Raw genomic sequence first — 16,831 nt, forward strand, 5'->3', positions numbered from 1 at the left:
CCACCAAAATCCCAAACAAACAACCCCCCAACTCAAACTAAACTCCCCTTTTTCAGTCACCTCAAGTCTCTTCCAAAAAATTATTTTAAAAAGCCACAAATTGCAATGCATTTTCTTAAGCAAGGGGTTTATTCCACATATCCTAAAATAAATATGTAGACATCTATATATGAACAAGGGCTATCAGTTAAACTGTCCATTTTCAATTTTGATATTCCCCCTAGGAATTATTTACTAGTCCTGGACAGTTGTCAGTCTTAAAATAGCTCCTACCTTTTCAAAGGCCCATTTATCGTGGGAATGTTCAGCATACTTGCTTACAATATACTCCAACTTCTCAGGAAGTACAAGGCTGTAAGCAAAGAGGGCTGTGGTCATTCAATCTCAAATCACCACAGTATGATTCATGAAAAAAATGTCATCATAATATAGCACTAATCAAAATGCTTCACCTCCAAATGCAGGCATGCCATTTGGCATGTCAATTCCCTATTCTTTAAAAGAAATGCCACAAAAAAGCCATAGCTATAATGGCATTTACAGAGAAGGTTTAAGTACAAAACCATTACACTTTTTAGCAACTGAAATCACAAAGGAACAAAAACCTGCTTCACCATAATTTACAAGTCATTTTGTTGCTAATCCTTAATACAGAATAATATTAACATGGAAGTTTCACAATGCATAATGATGGAAGGGTAAGACTTTAACAGCAAGACTGAGCTAGCGATCCTGACTTCTTCAATATAAAGACTGCATTTTAAAAGCACAAGATTACTAGGAAGGTCAAATCTCTATTTAATCATCATACATGGTCTGCTTATTTTGGCATATCATGCTTCTACAGCTCAATTCTCAAAATTAAGTGAAGTTTTATTAAAAATTGGGCTACAGGCCAAATGAATCACCAAATTTTTGTGATCTTGTCATAAGCACATCCAAAATGATGGTTTCTAATTTATTAGATCCAAACATTTGAACTATTTGGCAATAGTGTGCTTAATAAATAGAGAATTTACTATTTTCTGTGCAGACATAAGATGGAAATATTCAACATCTGTTCAGGGCTGAGAAGAATATGGTTTATGTCTATGTTTATGGTAAACAGGACATATTGCAGTGAAGTATTTGGCAGAAGGCAGCAAAAATCCCTGTACTACTTCTGAAAGTCCTAATACCACTAACATGCCAGTCAACAGGCAACTCTCCCTACAGAAGATACAAAAAAGTTAATAAGGAATAGTATAAAAATATTTAAAGGAAGGAAACCACTATGATTTACATGACTCACTTTGATGTGCTGACAGGTTTGGGATCAAAATTTCCTTCTGGATCGACTGAAGTCTGCTTTTCCAAAGTTGACATAATTCGTGTATCTAAATAATCAGGGGGCAAGGCACCAGCTATAGCACTTAGACAAGGCAAAGCCATTCGAAAGAGCTCTGGGTCATACTTCTGCAGGAGAGATAGGAACTGGTTGGAAAATCCAATAGAAAAACATGCAAAATGTTAGTGAAAACCAAGCAGCCATAGCCGTGTGCAAACATTAGAAGATGCAAACAAACGGTTATTCACATCTAAAATTCAAACATAGAGCAAAATTATTGTTGCATGACATCTATTTTCCATTATATCAACAAGATATATTTTAAAGACTACTCAAATTGACCTAAGAGTGTGCTAATGCTGTGTATGTATATCAACATGAGTTCAACTCCAGCTTTCTTTGGGCCATGAAGGCTTGTTTAGGGAGGATCAAGCCTTGTTTGCCAGTTACAGAGCATGATCATCTCTAAAACAATGCCTTAGTACTAAAATTACTTATTCTTGCAGAATTAGCAGAAGCTATTGTCATTTTGCCTTCCTTTCACCCTGTACTATCTAATTTTAAAATATGCCCATTAAAGGAAATTGTGGTTTACTGTAGCAAAGTAATTTCATTATTTTTAATAGCATCAAATCTGTAAATATTTTAGAACAAAACAAATGGTGGAGAATACTGTATGCCGGCAGACCAGATTTACACAACTCTTCTTTCACTGGGTTAAGAACCATATACAGAAAAACAAAAATGTTGTTATGGAACCACCAGTACTGGCAGAAACATATCATGATAATTTATCTGTTAAAATCTAAGATGCACTAATTGGAAACATTTGATTGTATCAGGCATTCCTGACATTCTTCATACTTGTGAGCAGTAAAATCAGATACAAATGAAGCTTAAAAAGCCATTTCAGAATAATGCAGAAACCATTTTTATTTCCATATCATAATCCATAATGCCTAGAGGAGCAATAATCTAAACCTGCTGTTTAGAAAGAGAACATAAATTCAGTGAGACTCAATGAATATTATTTTTATTGTCCTCAAGCAAAAACTGATTTTTGATTGGACTAAATTTTGATCCCAAGGAAGTACAAAAAATGTTGACTCAGTAAGATATTTCTCATATCTGAAATGCAACTTTTTCTTACTGAGAGAAAAACTAAGTTAAAAAGTCCCAATATCACACTTTGTAACAGAAAAATGGAAAAGTGCTTATTTCATAATATTGCATAATATACATATTTCAGCTGGGTAATAGCTGGAAAACTAAAGAAATACAAATATATATATGAAGGTAATATAAATTTATTCTGCATATATTAACAATTTGATAAGAATATACATATACTTATTAAAATTAATTTTTATGTTAGTAAAAAGTAATTTAAAATGTTTAGCAGAGCCAAGATAGGAGAGCAGCACTGGCATGTTAGTGCAGTGAGAACTAAATATTACACATGTGTATACATACAGATATATATATATATGTACACATACCTACCTATATATATATATGTATATACACACACATATATACACACACACACACACCTATATCTCCTCATTAGTAGTGTAAAGCTTATGAGTATATCAAGCAAAGATATGACATTTTGTCAGCTTGGAGTGAATCTTTCAAGATTCAGAATTCAATTTTTCACTTCATTAAAAGAATTCATTGCTGTATCTCCCACATTAGCTGAAACAACTGTTACAATAAGAACTTTCTGATCTTGGCACAGCAAATTTTCACTGTAATACTTTTATACCCACCCCATAATGTAATGTGAATTGCAGCCATTACCTTATGAGACAAGGAATCAAATATTCCCCAGAAAAGTTTTTCAGTTAAATGTAATTCTTCTTCTGCTGCAATTCCATAGCTTCCCATTCCTGAAGGCAGACAGTAATACTTCCAGCACTGCTCATAGTGATTTGTCAGAAGCTAGATTTTCAAGAAACAAAAATGCACGTGAAATATTCCTATTTTACAAAATAAAAAATTGTTATGTTGAACAGTTACTGGAGTAGCATTGTTTGTGCCTGTCTCTTCATTTCCAATGGCTCAGAATAATAGCCATTTTTTCTTCCTTTTTGGAAGAGCAGCAGAGCTTGTATTTTTAAAGTATGAAGCCTGTATTATCTCCAGCTCCTGCTGTGGGATTCTCAATGATTGCAGAGAGTAGAAAAATTTCAGAATTGTCACCATTTGAGTACAGACTGGCTGACAGGATAAAAATAGAGACAATTGAAGGGTATAAGGCAGGACATGATAGATTCTGATGAGAAGTTTTACAAATTCAAATGGATTTAACTCCTGCCATTTGTAGTTGATGGCTTTAGTGTTATTCAAAATACTGCAAAAGACACCTGCAGTACACCCTCCTGGCTGTGACTGCTCAGTTCTGGAAAAATTGACAGGAAGAACTGCCATACATCTGTACAGTTAAAGAGCTAGTACATATGATTATTGCACTTTCAACATAATTTCAAATTTCTACCAGTTTCTTCTGTAGAACTAAAAATTCCTATCCCATGGAAATTAAAAAAAAATTATTTTAGTATCAGACTAGAATCTTGACATTTCAGTTTTTACTGCAATTCTGTGTAAAAAGGGCAAATAATAATTAAAACCAGATCAAACACTCCCTCTACACTTTTAGTCAAAAATTTATGATGTTCCAGAGTACGTTTGTGAATATGTCAGCTCTGCATTAAAATAAGATAAAATTTCAGTTCTTTCACAAAAAGACACAGAACTAAGATCAGGCTGGTTTATCCCAACAAAAAAGTGAAACAAACATGACATAATAGTTCTAAATAAGATTTTTTTTATCACCTAACAATTGCAATTCTGTTTTTACGGAACAAAAGGATAGATAAAACTTCAGTTACAGATTACTCAAAAATAGAAGGTGAATTTTCTTCTCTTCATCCAGTCTCTGATGTTTCACTCAAAAGTCTTTCCTAGACCATGCATCCCACCAAGAGTTATTATGGTTCAGAGAGCAGAAGAACAAATCTCAAGATAACACTGACATTTAAATTGATGCATTCAAATTCTCTTTTGCTGAAGCAATGGGAAAGTCAACAGTTCACTATACAAAATATCATAATCACCTTCCTGTCTGCATTAGGCATGATTTCAAAACTTTTGCAAACATTACATTTAATGTAAAACACTACAAAGCAGTAACATAATTTTCAATTCACAAGTGATTTTACATTGCTTTATCCTTCCCATTATTTTTAAAAAACAACAGGTTATTTTGAAGTTTATTTTGAAGTTTTATGCTGGATACATGTGCAGAAAATATTTACCTTGAGAGGCATTTTACAGTATTCATTGAGCAGGGGCACATCAAAAACCAGCCTTCTCAACAGCTGTTGTAGCATAGATGGACGCAAATGGCTGTAATTTTAAAAAATAGATGTTATTAGCAAAATTCAAACAGTTCAGTGTAAATGAAATAAAAATTGAAATCAATTAACATATTGGGAGACAAAAAACTCCTTAAAAGTATTTTGAAAAAATAATGGTAGGTGTTAAGGAACCTGAGGATATAGCTCATTAGAACTTCTATAAAACGTTGTGCTGCTTCTGAATCCTCAAGTGAACAGACAAATCTGCATTTCAGTTCATGACATAATACTGGTCATACATTCATGCAAGGATAAAATAGTTTTAGGCCTACACTACAGGCAAAGAAAGTTGTGAAAATACCTATCCTGCACAAAAGAAATTAAGTTGTCCATAGGTCCCATAGGTATCATACGTACTGGCAAATAGCAAGCAGGCATTCCTCAATAGCATCTCTTTGAGCTTTTGTGAGAGAGCGTCCCTTGGATAACCTATACATTGTGTGAAGCGTGGAGTCAACCAGAGAGGCATGATGCTCTGTTCCAGAAAAGAGGGGAGCACATCTTTTGAGTAATGGAAACACAGCTGAGCAAATATATCTATTTAGTGCGAGAGCTGCCTCTGTGGTACTTAGAGAAACCTGTGTGAAGTAGTAAATGATTGTTAGTATCACACTGGATAAAGGTCACTAAATACGAAGGCTATAAAGCATAATAATGCAATAGTCCTTATGCCTCCTAAGTAGCTGGGTGCTACTCAGTATATACAAGAGCACTAAAGCCATTTCTTTTTCAGCTGGAGAAAATCCAAGCCATCCATTTATGTCCTGTCTCTTGTGCCCCTGCACTCTGAACCAATAGCAACAAAAATGAATATAGCTTTTAACTTTAAACAGGTGAGAAAACCCCACTAAGCATTAAATAACACTTGTCATCTCAATTTCTTCATGCACATGGGTTTTCAGTGTAAATATCAGAAACAAACATGAAAATAAAAGCAATCATTAGGCCTATTGTAGTATACTCAATGTACTTATTGTATTACTGCACAACCAGTATTAAAAGATTTTAAACTACTTTTATAATTCATACAATGCTACTGAATGCTTAAATCAGACTTATCACTATAAATTAATATTAAGTGAACTACTATTGGGGTTTTTTATAGTGAGCCTATAATATATTTTTTTAAAAGCTGTTTTGACTTGTAATTCCAGTCTTTTACACTTACAGAGCCACTATTTCCAGCCACTGCACCTAAACTCAATAGTGAAATACATACTGTATCCAATGAGGCAGAAGCTCTTAAATCTGGTAAAAATCCAACTTCCAGTAGGTGAAGGAGGAAACTTTGGTCCTTAATACCATAGACACGGTCCAAGAAGAGTACCATGGGTGCTTTGTGATCAGGACAGAAACTGGCAGACATGTCTGGCTCATTTACTGTGCCATCTACACAAATATACAATGCCATTTTTAATAGTAGATAACATAAAACAAGAAATACCAAGACAATGAAAGACAATAAAATTACATTTAATGTGTAAAATCAAATACTCAAAGAATGTGACATTCTTGTTCAGTTTTGTTCTATGTTGGAAAAGAATAATTTAGAGTAATAAGTTTTTAATATTTTAAAAAAACTTATTATTTTGCAATTTAATTATCTTTTAAATGAAAGCTTAGATGGTAAAATATTCTACAAATAACTGGATAATGTGGAAATAGAAAGGGATTGAGCCTATGCTTAAATATTTTACCTAAAGAGGTAGCATCTCTAGAGCCACTGCTGGAGACAAAGTAGTGAACCATTGGTGTGATCCTTTAAGAAAGTAATTAAGAAAATAATTCTTATGTTCTTACATTCTCTGCTCTACAGGAGCAAATATCTGTGCCACTGGAGCAGCTCTAATTGATGCAGATCTAATTAAATTTTGAAGAACAGTTCTCTGCTTACATTCAGCTCTAACAAAACTGTTCTATTTTTCATCTGAAGGCTAATGTGGCAAAAGACTTTCATGAAAGATAAATGAAAGTATTGAAGTTACCTTTGTTAACTGTGGACAGCTTTAGTGGTATGCTTATAATCCCCACCAAATCTTCAGTTGGCACTAGGGATCGAAGAATTGACCTGATTCGAATAGCTTCCCCTTTCCCACTTTGAATAAGCTGTTAGAAAAAATTATCAATTAAGAAATTTAGTATTGAGGGATGTAAGAAAATTTTCCTCCAAATATTTCTATTAATATGATTTTTTCAAATACTGGAAGAAAAGGCACAGAAATTCAATTTATCCAAGAATAAATTAAGTTGCCAAATTCAGCTGTTCCTACTTTTATGTCTGTTCTTATTTTTATATCAATAATTTCACAATATTATAAATTTCCAATAATGCAAAAAACTCCACATTGATAAAATTCCCAAACCAATCAGATGTGGTGATGAAACTATAACTTATGAAATGTCCATGTTACCTAGAGAATCCATGGTGACAAGTTTCAAGCTTGCTTTTTTTTTTTGCACTACAAGTGGATTCAGATCTATGTGATGTCTCTATGCATTTTTCTATTATTTCTATGCTGTAAAATCTTCAAAAGGCATTTACAACAATGAGGTGAGCAATTCCTTTCAACTGTGAGCAGAAATCAGATATCCATAACCTATGTCTGAAAATCTCTACCAGCAATTTTCAACATGAAACTACTGTGTCTGGCAATAGAGAGCTACAAATAGGTAATAAACTTAATAGTTTTTGTAAGAGTAAATAGGGAGGCTGCAAGCCAAACTTCTCACTCTTATTGTATTGAGGTAAATAGAGGATTTTAAGTTACTTAAGAATTTTAAGCACCAACAAGCAACAGTCAGTCTAATTAAAACCAAGTCTTGCACGTGACTGTTAAAAGACATTACAGTTGAAAGAGTTTTTTTACAAATTTTTCCATGTATTCACAGGGTGTGGGCACAATGTTTCATCAATGCACACAAAAAGCAGTCCTCTATCACATTCTTATAGAATTTTTTTTATGGCTTTTAACTAGTTCATATTTGCTTTGATTCCATAATCCTGTAAAAATTACCAAAGTTTTAGATAAATAAAAAAGCATAAGGGAATCAAAAAACTATGGGTTTTTTGTAAACAGCTTGCAGGTAATACATCTACTTGGAAACATCAAGAAGCCATAAAGTCTACCCTCTGAAGGGAAGAAGGCTTTGAATAGAGGAAGGTTTAAAGGTTTTAGTTATGTTTACAAATCTACAGGTTCTGAGCAAGTGGTAAAATGAGCTCACATGCATTTCTGGTGCACAGCGTCCAAGTAAATCTATGAGAGCTGAGTAAAATGACATGATTGCATTTCCCATATGCACAGTCTCCTCTTCCTCCTCCTCCTCCTCCTCATCCCTGAAAAGTTCAAAATAACAGTGAACATTTTTGCTAATCTAAATTTTACAGCTCTTCTCTGGAGCTAAAGACATGATCCAGAGACTATTCACCAGACATATTCATCCCTTTGGCTCCAGACTAAAGGGTTTTTGTCCCTAGGGTAAGCATGCAGGCCAACTGCAATAGCAGACTTCACATGAGCCTTCTACCTTCATTTTTACTTTACCTTAACTTCAGCTTCATACCACAGCAGTCTCCTCATTTGCTTTGTCCTTCAGGCTTTTTCTCTCTGTAACTCCTATTCCACTTTTATCTAGCTAAGGCTTTATGAATACCATATGACAACTGCTTGTGGATGTGAATCTCTAATTCTCTCTGTTTGTATAATGCCTTACACAACAGGGTCTATTATCCACATATTGCAAGCCTGATTGAACCAGCTATTAAATCCTCATTTGCCAACCAAGCATTCACATTTACTTACCCTTCTCTTTTATAAGCCTGGGAAGGAAGGTCACGACTAGGATTCTCTGAGATCCTGATAGCTTCCTGCATAGCAGCCAGCAAACCATTTCCTCCTTCTCCCCTGAGGTCTGGCCCGAAGCACTCTGGCCGTCGAATAAGGAGCTTGACAACAACACTTGCATTTTCCTCAACACTTTCACCTGAGAACCAAAAAGCACTATACATTTTCTCCTGAAAGGTATTCTAAAGTCAGAAGAAAACTTCATTTCTTCCTAATTGTTACAAAACATAAAACAAGTCCTCATCCTAAGGCAGCAGAGCTGAGATTCCCCTGCAGCCCGTGGTGCAGCCCATGGTGAGGCAGCCTGTCCCTGCAGCCCAGGGAGATGCACAGGGATGCAGAGATCACCTGCAGCCCATGGAGGATCATGGTGCAGCAGAGATGCACCTGCAGAGCATGGAGGATGCACTGCAGGAGGGGATGCCTGAGAGGAGGCTGTGACTGAACCTGTGGGAGGCCTGTGCTGGAGCAGGCTCCTGGCAGAGTCACCTGCAGACCTGTGGAGAGTGGAGCACACACTGGAGCAGGTTTCCTGGTAGGACTGGTGGGAAACTCACTGGAGCAGCCCGTCCTGGAAGGACTGCACTCCATGGAAAAGTGCCCCAAATTGCAGCAGTTTGTGAAGTTTTGCCCGTGGGATGGACTCACATTGGAGCAGGTTGTGGAGGACTGTCTCCCGTGGGAGGGACCACATGCGAGAGCACAGGAAAGATTCTTCTCCCAGAGGAGTGGCAGTAACATGTTGATGTAACCCCCACTCCTGCTCTTCCTGTGCCAAGGAATTCCTAACATTATTTGCTACCATGGCTACAGGTTAATCTACTCAATTATGTGATTTGTAAAAACAAATTAAGGAAAAAAATACAACCAACTGTGAAGATTCATGGGAAAAAATTGCAATAATAAGCATAACACCAATAGTCTTGTGTTTGTAATGAGAAGAGTATGCATTAACCTCTCTTCAGATTTAATGTATTTTTATGGTTAGGAAATGAATTTAAAGGAAATCTTTTTGATGGAACGTGGATGCCAAGAAATTAGACTTACTGTTAGCAAAAACTGCAAATCGTAAGAATGACAGGTAACGTTCACCCTCTATTGGGTTCCATCCAATGTCTGGATATCCTTTTGCCAGCAATACTGGACAACTCTGCAGGCCACAACCTGCCAGGTAGGTAACAACCTGCAATACAGAAGTTATTCTCACCACAGGTAATATTTGTAGCCAATACATTATGAATCTTACAGCTAAAATGACTAATGAATTTGAGAAACCCAGTTCTGAGGCACATACAGCCTAAGCTTTTCAGCATAAAATACTGCTTATGTTACAGCTGGTACCTGTCACTGTTTGAACATGCAGGATTTGTACAGTGCCAAGTATTTCAGTAAGCAAAGTGCCAAGTATTTCAAGGTAAGCAATCAGTAAATGAGAAATATGGTCAACAGTGAAATCTAGTTTAAGTAACTTCCTCTAGAGTAACTTCCATGAAAACATAAGACAGTCACTGGTAGTGTTCCAGTCACTAGTGTTGTACCCAAGGATTGATATCAATTCCATTCAAATTTTTATTAATGACAGGACAGAGTGCACTTAGCAATTTTGCAGGTGGTGGAGAATTGCTAATTCTCAACATGCCTGGTAAGTACATTGCTGTGCTGTCTCATACCCTTCCCATTCATATTCTTGTCTGTCTTCCCTAAGCTATCGCTGTAATATGCCCATTTATTTCAATTTCACAACTTTTCCTCTCCCACACCATATACTAATCACAAACAGTCCCACGAGTTCCCTGTCATCACAGGATCCTCTCATACTGCACAGAGATTTTCCCTGTGCTAAGGTATCATTCAGGTGTTTAACAATTCTCTCCATTTATATTAAACCTGTTTTCTGTTTTCTGCACCCCAATGCTCTGCTAGCACATCTAACTTGCTTTACCTGCTTTCCTCCTCTTTTGACTATGCATTTTCATCTCTAAACCTGTTTTCCTCCTGTGATATACAAATACTTCCATGTAATTTTTTATATTTTACCACATTTTCCAGCTCATCCTGCCTCTCCTCACATTCTTCTTTATTCCTAACCATTGTCAATGACTCGAATCTGGATTTCCATTGACCCTAGCCCTAAAATCCTGTTTCATCTTTCATCTTGAAACAGCTGTCCTTTAATTCTCATAACTCTAACCTCCATCCCCACAAATCTCTATGATTTAAAGACCTGTGTCTTTTTTTAAACATTCTCCTCTTAATTCTCTTTTTCCTCTCCAAAAAATACTTGATATTCCTGTTTCATGTGTTTTCCCTTGTCACCCTTTCTACCTGATAAAAATAGCGAAAGGATGCAGAAAATAGAAACAAATCTCTTTTGCTCTGATTCCTGATAAGCATAAAGCAAAATCAGAGAAAATACTGTTCAGCCAACCTTACCTTGAAACAACACGTACTAGAGTGGATATTTTGGAGGACAACATATTCAAAAACTAGTATGACCAAACGCCCTTTTAAACCCTTTAAGCACAAGTACACTATTTAATAAATGGGTAAATAGGTCAGAGTGGCCACCTTATCAAGATCTGGCTCCTCCAATGCGAGTGCAAGCTCATTGTTGTCCATTACAGAGGCTGCTGCCACATCGAGTGGTGTCGAGCCCCTCATTGAAGGAAATGCTGCAGAAAAAAGTTAATACATAATTACATGGAGGTTGCAGTAATCCCAGTCATGCGGCAGAGGGCAGCAATCACGCTGGAATCTACAACATAAATACATGTAGAGTACGTTTTAGGGCAGTTCATCCAAGAATACAGTGAACTGTTTTTAATAAAGTGAAAATGCTGAAATTTTTTTTTCTGACTTCACATCCATATCTGTAAGCAAACTCAACCCATTGGTTTTAAATACAGATGGAAAGAATCGGTATTAACACTATGGCAAATCAGAGGAATACTATTTCCTTAGGAGACCAACATGTTAACTATGTGATTCTGAAATATCTTATCAACTCATGATTTTTAAAAATGCTTTTGTTTAGCAAAAAGAGATATTTCAAGTTTCAATTACCTGCTTTCTTTCTTTAATATTTTTCAATTTTCTGTGTTATTATGGCTAAATACATGCACAATCAGCAAAATCACTGTGAAATCACATGCTGTCTAGCCAACAAAATTTTCCTTATACTACAAAATCGAATTCATATGCATTTAAAAACATACATTCGATGTTCAAAAGAAAAATATAAAATTTACTTCAATAGCCTAAACTGTAGAGGCAAGGAAAATTAAACCAGATGAAACTGGCAAGCACCATAAGGAATCAATTTAATCTTAGATTTCAAACCACAACTATTTTGGATGGAAAAATATCAAACCATATGTTTAACACTCATTTTTCAAGGTGTTTTAAAACACAGATTCAGACTATTCTATTTCTGATGCAATTCATAGACACATAAGCATGAAACAAAAGTGAAGAAAAAAAAATTAAAGGTGAAACCGCAAGGTGGTTTAAGCATGATTCAGACTTCTATACAGATTAGACACCACTCTTGTGATACCACAGCAGCTCCTACTCTTGCTTTGAGGTGCTGCAGCTACGTGGCATACCCAGTCCAACGCTGCTGTTTTCCAGTAAGTAGCTGAGATGCTCAAACATGGCCTTTTGGTTTTGACGACTGATGCGACAGAAGTAGCACAGGAAGCGGCAGCAGCTTGCCACCATCTTCGGAAAGGCGATCTGCTGGAGAGGAAAGTTGACAAAGCAGTGAAATATGTTAATTACCAATCTGTTCCAGCTCTTCCTGCACTCCTAACAAGGAAAGTATAGTGAAGTTACCAAGGTGATAAGCAGCTGACAGTTGCTTTGGTTCTAACTTAAGAAGGGACACACATTTTCATTTAACTTTCACATTCTTTAGGCCATTAAAGTCTTGAGAGTCATTTTTCAGAGAACTATAGGTGACATACCAGTTTGAACTGACAAGTTATTACCTTCCCACCATTCCTTCAGAGACAATACATGTCTCAATACACCCTCATGATCAACCATTTATTCCAAGAAACTGGAGATCTAGCTTAAACAATCTGCTGCCACAACCTAGAAAACACCAAGCTACTAAGCAGTTTTCTAAGTCTGCATTTCCTTTGAAGGATATCATGGTAATTTCTGCAAAGCATTTTTGTAGACCTGTGTTATTAAGATTTTCTAGGAAAATGTTCTTAAGAAAATTAGAAGGCATTGGGGGCTGTCATTGTTTTGGGTTTCAAGGCTTTTTAAATCACTTTTGGCTCTATGTACAAGTTGTAGTAAAACCAGGGTATTTTAATACCTATAAATTAGCAAAGTAATAATAATTTTTCAATTAATTGTAGCTTGCTTTGAAATTCAACAGAAATACTAAAACTGGTATGTGAATACTTTGTAAAACTGCAATGGTATAGGCAGATCTAATGCATATGCATTTAAGAGAATTATATGAGCAATATGACCAAAGAGGCAAAGGAAGAGTAGTGCAGCTGCACATAGAAGACAGCCAAGTTATGAAAAACTGAAAGCCGGAGGACAGATAAGTAAAAGGTAGAATATTGGGCTGAAAATTGTTCCAAACACTTAAGAAAAATGAGGGTCAGGCAAAAGGATATTAGACAAGGAATACTAGGATCAGAGGAGACCCCGCTTTTTGGGGTGGAGGCAACAGAACAGAAAAGACCAGGCATGAGCAAAGAGGAGAAAAAAAAATGTGTGCTTCACTTCTCACTTTCTTCAGGAGTGAAAATTTTGCTAGGCTTCTTAAAATTTATGCCATTTTGCCTTTAAAATACATGTATATATATTCAAGCATAACACAGAGAAAAAGGAGAACACAACACTGCAAGAAAAATTTTATCAATTCAAGTACATGAATTTGAGCATTAACATTTAAACTGGGTTTAGTCTTTTATTATAATTTATTGGTAGTAACACTTCATTTAAGATGAAGAGGCAAATTTTCCTACCAGATCTACACCTCCAATAAATGCAGTTAAAGTAAATATTTAATTTAAGAACAAAACATTTTACAAACCCCCTCAAAGAAAAAACACCTATAACATCTCAGGTTTTAAAAATCAAGGCTATGCTAATGGGCTTGTCCCTCTAGTAAAATAAAAAGATTATACTTTTTTCATTAATGAATACTTTAATTTGAACAAGGAAAATCTAGCTTACATGGGACATATTTTTTGTTCACTTCTTAAACATTCTAAATTATTTTTGGGAATATTCAAAATGTAAAGCACATAACAAATTGTGGTGAAATTACCTGAGATTTATCTCCTCCAAGTACATTGACCATCACATCCATAACAGTCTCATGCATGCCCAAGACTCTCATTAAGTTAGGGTGCTGATAAAATACCTTGTTATTCATTATATCTCTAAAATGGAAGAAAATAAAATTTGTTTTTCAGAAACCCAAATTCATTTAACTTGATGCATTGAGATTTCAGAAGTATGCATTCATTGTTCTAACCTAATTTCAAATTCTTAGAATTTAGCATAATACAAAAACACCTGAGAAAAAAATGTTTCACATTTCAATGTGCTGTCATTTCTCTAATTCTCATAGATTCTTCATAATAAGAATATTAACCTCCAAATTATTTTGAGATGGTAATTCTTCATCTCTAAATTGCTCCTACCATCTGTTCTGTTTAAATTTTAAAAAAATCTGTGATGATCTAAGTGGAGAAGAATATGTTTTGTTAGATTTTAAATTGAGAACAGGGATCAAGAAAATGAAATCTAATCAATCATATTTGTGCAGTAACCTCTTAATTAATTTCCTCAGTTCACAAAGTAAAGACAAAAATAGACTTAGTATTTAAGGTTATCTGTTACATGTATGTAATTTCATTATCCATTATAAAGGACTACTTTAACTTTTCCACTCTGCCCACCATTCTCTCAACATTTTCTAGAATCTGCTGTAATGGTTTCATAATCCAGAAGAAAATCTATGCATTTCAAAATAATCCAGGGACTAGATTTCAATAGAATCCAGGGACTTCCGAAATTTTAGGATAACCTGTTAAAAACACATGGCACATAACAGGCATCGTGCCTGCTTTAAAGTAATGCAGAAAACTGAGAAGGGATGTGTCTCAACACAGTACCTCTTGAAAGGTGTTTGAATTCATACCATGTTTATGCAAAATTCATCCTTTATCCCTCATGTAATTCTCAGGAAATTTATGAACTTGGCATCAAGGACAAATGGGGTAATACTGTTGCACAGCACCTAATGAGTCATTGCCATGACTTGATTGATTCAAATGAAGAGATTTAGTCTTTGCAATTTTTACAAAAACAGTATAAATTTTACATTGAAATAGTAAGAATAATGGAACTTTCTTACAATCGTCGTAAAGCAAAGAATTTTTAAAGATATTCCTGAAGAAAGAAAAATAAATAGAGTTCTCAGGTAAAAATGCTATAATTTTCTCTCTTTCTAAATGCACCATTTTAATTAAACTAATTGCTTTCTTTGATTTTTTTTTCCTTCCAACATTTAATGGCCCGACCAACTTTTTGGCACACAAGAGGAATAACAGAGGTAATTTTATAGCAAAGATGCAGAAAATATTGCCACATCATCTAGTGCTATATAAAGGAAATTTCTTCTGAGTTTCCTATTGAAAAGACACCATTGAGTTTATTCACTCATATATGAAATATAAAATGAGCTTTTAGTTTGGGAAAAATGCAGTATAGAAGACACCAGCAAAAATTTTAGTGATCTTTTTCTCCAGAGCAGCTAAAACAAGTACTTTGATAAGGATTTAAGCATCAAAGCTAACTGTAGCAAAATAGATAAGAATAGATAATACCTTAGTTCACAGAAACTTTGGCCCTTTTGATACTGTTAGAGAGATTGGTTGGAGTGACCTTGGAAATATAAGTGAAAATGTAAATCTCTGGTACATATTTACACTTCAGTACAGCCTTAGTTTTCATTTAGGAACAAAAATTATAGGTTTTACCAATATAACAAAAAGCTTCACCTCAATTTAAGAACAAAATTCTGTTAATTCCATACCCTAATCCATTAATCATTAGCAATTCTTCCTCTTTTCCCATCCTCACACTGAGAAGTGAGCGGATCTGGCCCAGTGCTGCAAGCAGGTTGATGGTGTCCTTCACAGAGGCAGCACTGATAGTGTATGCTTTCCTCAGGGCCTGCAGGAGCTCTCCAATGCTGTCATACTGCCTACGAAGGAGGCTGTACATGATCCGAACCAACTCGGGATCTTGGATCTGATCTTCCTGCGACCAGCGCACCATTGTCTGCGATATGAGTTCTTTCAGTGTGGCTAAAAGTAAATGCATTAAATGTTACTAGCTCTGCCAACAGAAAATATCAAAAGCATGTATTGTAGTAAAATAGGCAAGAGTAGAAAACAAAGAGGTTGTAAAAAAAACACAAGCAAAATGAATTTTTAAATTGGAAAAGCAACTTTCAGGTCTTTTGAGATAAGTGCAATGTTCTTGAGAGATAGAAAACAATAAACATCTACTTAGGGTTCAAGTCCATACCAGCACTGTTGACAATGAAAACTTTTAAGTTGACCATGACTCTGAAAATCATCCTTTTACATTAAATGTTGCATTTAGACTTCTAATGTGTCCCTTATTTCACTATCAAGTTTCTGTCACTCGGGAATGCACTTTCTAAAAACTCTGTTGGAACTACAGAACAAATATTGCTTGAAGCACTTGTATTGCAGACATTGCAAATTCAGTGATGCCAAAAACTATTTTGCTGAGCCCAAATTTTAGGGAATTTACCTGAAAACTAGATGCATGTTCCAGTCCTTGGTCCAACAAATGTTCATGTATGATATCAAGTAGAACAGGCATAACCACCTTACCTCTTAAAACAATGCAAGTTTCTTTCTTCTATTACCAGTAGCAAAGATACCCCTTGACTTTCCCAAAGTCCTTCCAATAGTGAGAACAGCTCCCCCCTACTTTCCATTGCTAAAGTACTTATGGATAGTGTAGAACCATTGGGCTTTGTATCTACACTATTCTTTCACTTGCTAACACTTCTTTCTTAGTTTACTTAATATTGTATTTATGTAAACCCATCATTAATTCTGAGGTTCTGTTTAATAATTAGGCTTTCAATCTGTGGGAACAAATTCTGTACTTCACAGAGATAGCACTATTCTTAGTGGCATGTCATGCCTTATCTCAGT

The 16,831-nt window shown here is 35.3% G+C and overlaps 1 protein-coding gene across 1 annotated transcript in view; it reads right to left on the reverse strand.

The window, feature by feature from the left end:
- Window positions 1-16,831, reverse strand: part of RYR3 (ryanodine receptor 3) — a 184,861-nt gene that overhangs the window by 67,828 nt on the left and 100,202 nt on the right. Inside the window, 14 exon segments of the mRNA XM_079307669.1 lie at window positions 274-352; window positions 1,292-1,455; window positions 3,131-3,271; window positions 4,648-4,738; window positions 5,107-5,327; window positions 5,969-6,138; window positions 6,735-6,855; window positions 7,975-8,086; window positions 8,553-8,733; window positions 9,642-9,777; window positions 11,163-11,266; window positions 12,200-12,329; window positions 13,894-14,008; window positions 15,670-15,943. Of these exon segments, the coding sequence (XP_079163795.1) occupies window positions 274-352; window positions 1,292-1,455; window positions 3,131-3,271; window positions 4,648-4,738; window positions 5,107-5,327; window positions 5,969-6,138; window positions 6,735-6,855; window positions 7,975-8,086; window positions 8,553-8,733; window positions 9,642-9,777; window positions 11,163-11,266; window positions 12,200-12,329; window positions 13,894-14,008; window positions 15,670-15,943 (2,039 nt within the window).

Source organism: Erithacus rubecula (genome assembly GCF_903797595.1).
Source record: "Erithacus rubecula genome assembly, chromosome: 6".
Classification (NCBI taxonomy): Eukaryota; Metazoa; Chordata; class Aves; order Passeriformes; family Muscicapidae; genus Erithacus; species Erithacus rubecula.